Source organism: Seriola lalandi, unplaced genomic scaffold (assembly GCF_002814215.2).
Source record: "Seriola lalandi dorsalis isolate HSWRI2012SDOR001 ecotype SW California unplaced genomic scaffold, Sedor1 jcf7180002054680, whole genome shotgun sequence".
Taxonomy (NCBI): Eukaryota; Metazoa; Chordata; class Actinopteri; order Carangiformes; family Carangidae; genus Seriola; species Seriola lalandi.
Genome location: NW_019525233.1, coordinates 48965 through 53341, shown reverse-complemented (window position 1 = coordinate 53341; position 4377 = coordinate 48965). Strand labels below are relative to the sequence as shown.

Here is a 4377-nt window from a genome sequence, read left to right as displayed (position 1 = left end):
GGGGGGGGCGCGCTACATGTAGGTCTGGCAAACCCAAGTAGTAAGTAATATTTGTTTAAGAGCAATTATTAGAGGGCGCACTTGTGAAAGTGATAAAAGGTTTTACAACGATCTCAAGCAAAAGAAGGAATCCCATTGGCTAGAAGTCGATAAATCTGATGATGAGGACTCACATCTCTTTAAAAAGATTTTAAAAATATGTTGTAAAAAGTGAGTTTACAGCGAGGGAGAGCAGCTCTGTGACGGGTGTTTTGAGCAGCCATCATGTTTACCGTCTTCGTTTACTAATTAGCTCCAAACGGCTGAGAATGATGAGAAAATCACTCGTTCTGCAGGTAGTTGGTCATAAACAAAAATACTGGACGAATTGACATTTTGACTCGACGACGGCACGAAATAAAAAAAGTTAAAGGATCTCCAAAGTTATTACACTTTATCCTGAGCGTGTGTGCATCAATTCAAGACATTCAACAATAAGAAAAACCCCCACAAATGAAAAGTCAGGAGATCATCAAAACACTTAAGACAAATGATTCAAAAAGGGATTCATGCTACAATCATGAAAGGATGTTTTTGTATTCTTCTTCTAAATTTCTCTAACTATTTTCTGTTTTGTGAGATTTGATCACTTGCTCAATAAATGCCCCTAAATTTGCCATAAAGGGCGTCCTGTGCACGCAGCGCTTCAAGTCCTGCTGTCAGCAGACGAAAACATGTCGGTCATCCAGTCGTATTAAGGGACGAGAAACGATTAGAAGATATTACCAAGCTGCCAACAATGTGTCATCTGAGCGCCGCTGCACTCTGACAGAAATAAAGACGAGCAGGATGAGTGAATATTAAACAGAGGGTGATGTTAAACTGTCAGACTTAAGAGAAGATGTTCCTGTGGACGGAGCATATAAATAAAAAAACCCTGAGGCTGCTGCTCAACTGTGTGTTGCCAAGATACGGTACGTTAAACTCTGCCAATGAAAACAAAAAGATCTGGACGAGAAGTGAGGAAAAGACAAAACATCAAACTTCTGAGTAAACTGGAAAGCCACGACGATGACAACCCAGTGAACAGAATAATAACTTTGCATTAGGTTTATTATAATTATTAACTTTTATTTTAGTTGGTTTTTGCAACATAATTACAGCTGCAACTCATTACTGATTAATCTATGTCTATTTTCTCAATTAGTCAATTAAATTATTGAGTCTATATAATGTCAGAATGTCAGAAATGACCCGAGGTGACATCTTCAAATGTCTTGTTTTGTTTGACCAACAGACCAAAACCCAAACATATTTAGTTTATTATTTTTAAAAAGAAAATATTCACATTTGAAAAGCTGGAACCACAGAATTATGAAAGTTTCCTCATAAAAAATTAATCAATTATCAGAATTGTTTGCAATTAAAGGTCCTATATTGTATAAAGAGAGATTTCCATGTGTAGTGTGATTATAGATCAGCTCTAGCTTCTATATTAATACTGTGAAAGTATCAAAGCCTCAGTCCACAGAGAAATGCACACAGCCTGTGTTCAGAAACTGAGCCTTAAAACCAGCCGTCAGGACTTCTGGAACTTTGTGATGTCACAACAAAGCAGTCACCAAGCCCCGCCCACCTGGACCCACCATCCAAACCTTTACAGGATTTGGTTTCTCTGAGTGTTTTTACCTGAAATCTGCTATATTTTTATTGGATCACTCAAAAAACAGTGAGCCAATCAGAAGAGAGGCTCAGAGCCTCCTCTCTTCTGATTGGCTCACCGACCTGTTGTTACTAGAGCTCCAGAGAGAAGCCTGAGAGAGGAGATGTAAAACTACACTGAGAGGGTTTTTGGTTCTTAAAACCACAATTTATCTTCTTATGGATCAACACTTCAAAATGAAACACTGGAAAAGAGGAAAATATGGAACCTTTAATTTTCTGTTGATCCACTAATTGATTAATCAACTAAATGTTGCAGAAAGGTATTTTCAAATCAAACTGTGTTTCCCCCCCATGGACAGAGGCAGACTATCTGAACATGGCTCATATGACGGCTCATAAATCTTTAGAGAAAATGTCAAATATGAGAAAATTAGTGAATGCGACAAGATCTCTTAAACCTCTTAAATGTGATGTGTTCATATGAGCAGCTCTCACACAAAGCCCGTTGGCTCCGTCCCACCTCTGCTATTTGCATCAGACAGTAATGTCAAATTTTATATTTTATATTAGGATCTTAAAAGTCTTAAAACTCACTTGTGGCCGATCTCGTGAGCAATGGTGAAAGCAGAACTGAGGCCGATGTCTTCATTGATGCTGCAGCTCCTCTCCGGCTCACACATTCCAGCCACTGAGGCCAAGCCTGGACACAAAAACACATACACACACACACATACACACACACACACACACACACACACACACACACACACACACACACACACACACACACACACGCCAGACAAACATACAAACACAGGGTCAAGATGTAGCATTCTCAGGAGTCATGGTCATAAACTCGGGACTCCACACATACGACGGTCCTGTTTACAGCAGCGCTGAAAGACAATCTGCTGCTATACGTAGATTCGCTTTGGGGGGTTGGGGAGTTGAGTTTAGCATCACCGGCTAGACAGCTTTTCTTGCAAACTACAGCGAGTTCTGGAAAATGTCTAGACAAGGGTTAGATTTACACATTTCAATTCATGTAACAAGGGATCGCCTAAAACCCGAGCCAAGGAAGGGAATATAAGAACCCCCTCACCAACGCTGTGCCCCACCAGAAACCTGTCAGAGAATATAGATGGTTTCCTCATTTTCAAAACCGGACTCAGGGAACGAGAGAGAGAGAGAGAGAGAGAGAGAGAGAGAGAGAGAGAGAGAGAGAGAAAGGGAGAGAGAGGAGAGGGTGTTTAAAGTTAAAACCACTCCACAATCCAGGTGTCGCAAGTCCTTTTTTTCCTACAGCCTGACAGGTCAGATAGGGAGACAGGAGGCAATTCTTCACAGATTACATCTACAGGTGACTGGAGAGTGGATCATATGACAGCGCAAAGCAGGTGTGTGTGTGTGTGTGTGTGTGTGTGTGTGTTGGGGGATGTGTATTAATGAGTGTGAAGGAAAGACTGTTTTAATTGTTCTTTACAACATAGTGATTGGTTTTTTTTTAGATGTTTTCAGGTGTTAAATTATTTACAAAACTTAACGGATCAGTTCAACCAATTAACACATTTTCTCACTTAACTCTTGTTGTATTGAGTCACACAGACAGTTTTAGATTCATTCGGCCCCAAAGCTTTTCTTAAGACATCTGCCTCCCCTTCAGTAAAATGTAGGTGAATGGGATTTTATTTGTGTTGCTCACATTATTAAAAAATGAAATTCTGAAATCATTCAAGAGTAACATTTCTTTCTTAAGAGTAATCCTAGATCCCCAGATGTTACCAGTCAAGTTTCCATCCACATTTAGCACAAATTTTAACCACATTTCCAGAAAACCGGCCAGAGAAAATGCTAATTAATGTGGAATAGTCAGCACTTTTCAATGAATGGAATGAATCTGAAAACCAGGAAAAATAAACTAACAAGGAGCTATTATATTAGATTAAATATTATTAGAGGTTATTTCGCCTTCCCTCATTGATATAAATAGTGTGGATAAAATAATAGAAACACCTGTCAGTAACACAAAGCTGCATGAAGGGAACAGTTACTGCTGGATTGTTGTGTTAGACCACATTACTTTTAAAATAGGTGCATCAGACAAAGCAGGCACTGACGCTTTAAATCAATCTCAAGAAATTCAAACTCTCATTTTTTGTTTTGCATGCAGAGGCACCGTTTTGCAACTCGCCTAACATGCTCTGAGACTTTTGCAAAAGCGTGATGTCGATAAAACAAGCGAGCGACTACGTGAGTCACGTTCCGGTGGTTCGCCGCTGCTTCACACTTTCCTGTATAGTTTGCGTGAACTTTTTGCCTCCCCGCTTAAAGTGGCATGGCTTTTTGTTTCTTCTTTACTAAAGAGGCTAAACAAGAATAGACTCGCAAATCAGGAGGCCACTGAAACCATTACATTACAGAGGAAAGAGGGAGCCTGGAGGTGAAGAAAGGAGGAGGAGAGGGAGGGAAAGAAAGGAGGGTGGCTACTCTACGATTAGTTTAAGAATGTGTGGGTTAGAGAGAGTAAGGCGAGTGTGTGTGTGTGTGTGTGTGTGTGTGTGTGTGTGTGTGTGAGTGTGTGTGTGTGTGTGTGAGAGTGAGACACACACACACACACAAATTGCATTGCAAGTGTTTTCTCTTCACACCCGGGTGGACTGTGTATTATCTCCAGCCCCGTGATTACTCGGCGACCCTAAAGGCCAGCGATCTGACCCGGGAGCATGATCCCCG

The 4377-nt window shown here is 40.6% G+C and overlaps 1 protein-coding gene across 1 annotated transcript in view; it reads right to left on the bottom strand.

Moving 5' to 3' along the window:
• The window catches only part of adamts6 (ADAM metallopeptidase with thrombospondin type 1 motif, 6), a 62002-nt gene that overhangs the window by 43841 nt on the left and 13784 nt on the right, over positions 1-4377 (bottom strand). Inside the window, exon 9 of the mRNA XM_023422247.2 lies at positions 2239-2344. Coding sequence (XP_023278015.1) covers positions 2239-2344 — 106 coding nt within the window. The remainder of the gene's footprint in view (positions 1-2238; positions 2345-4377) is intronic.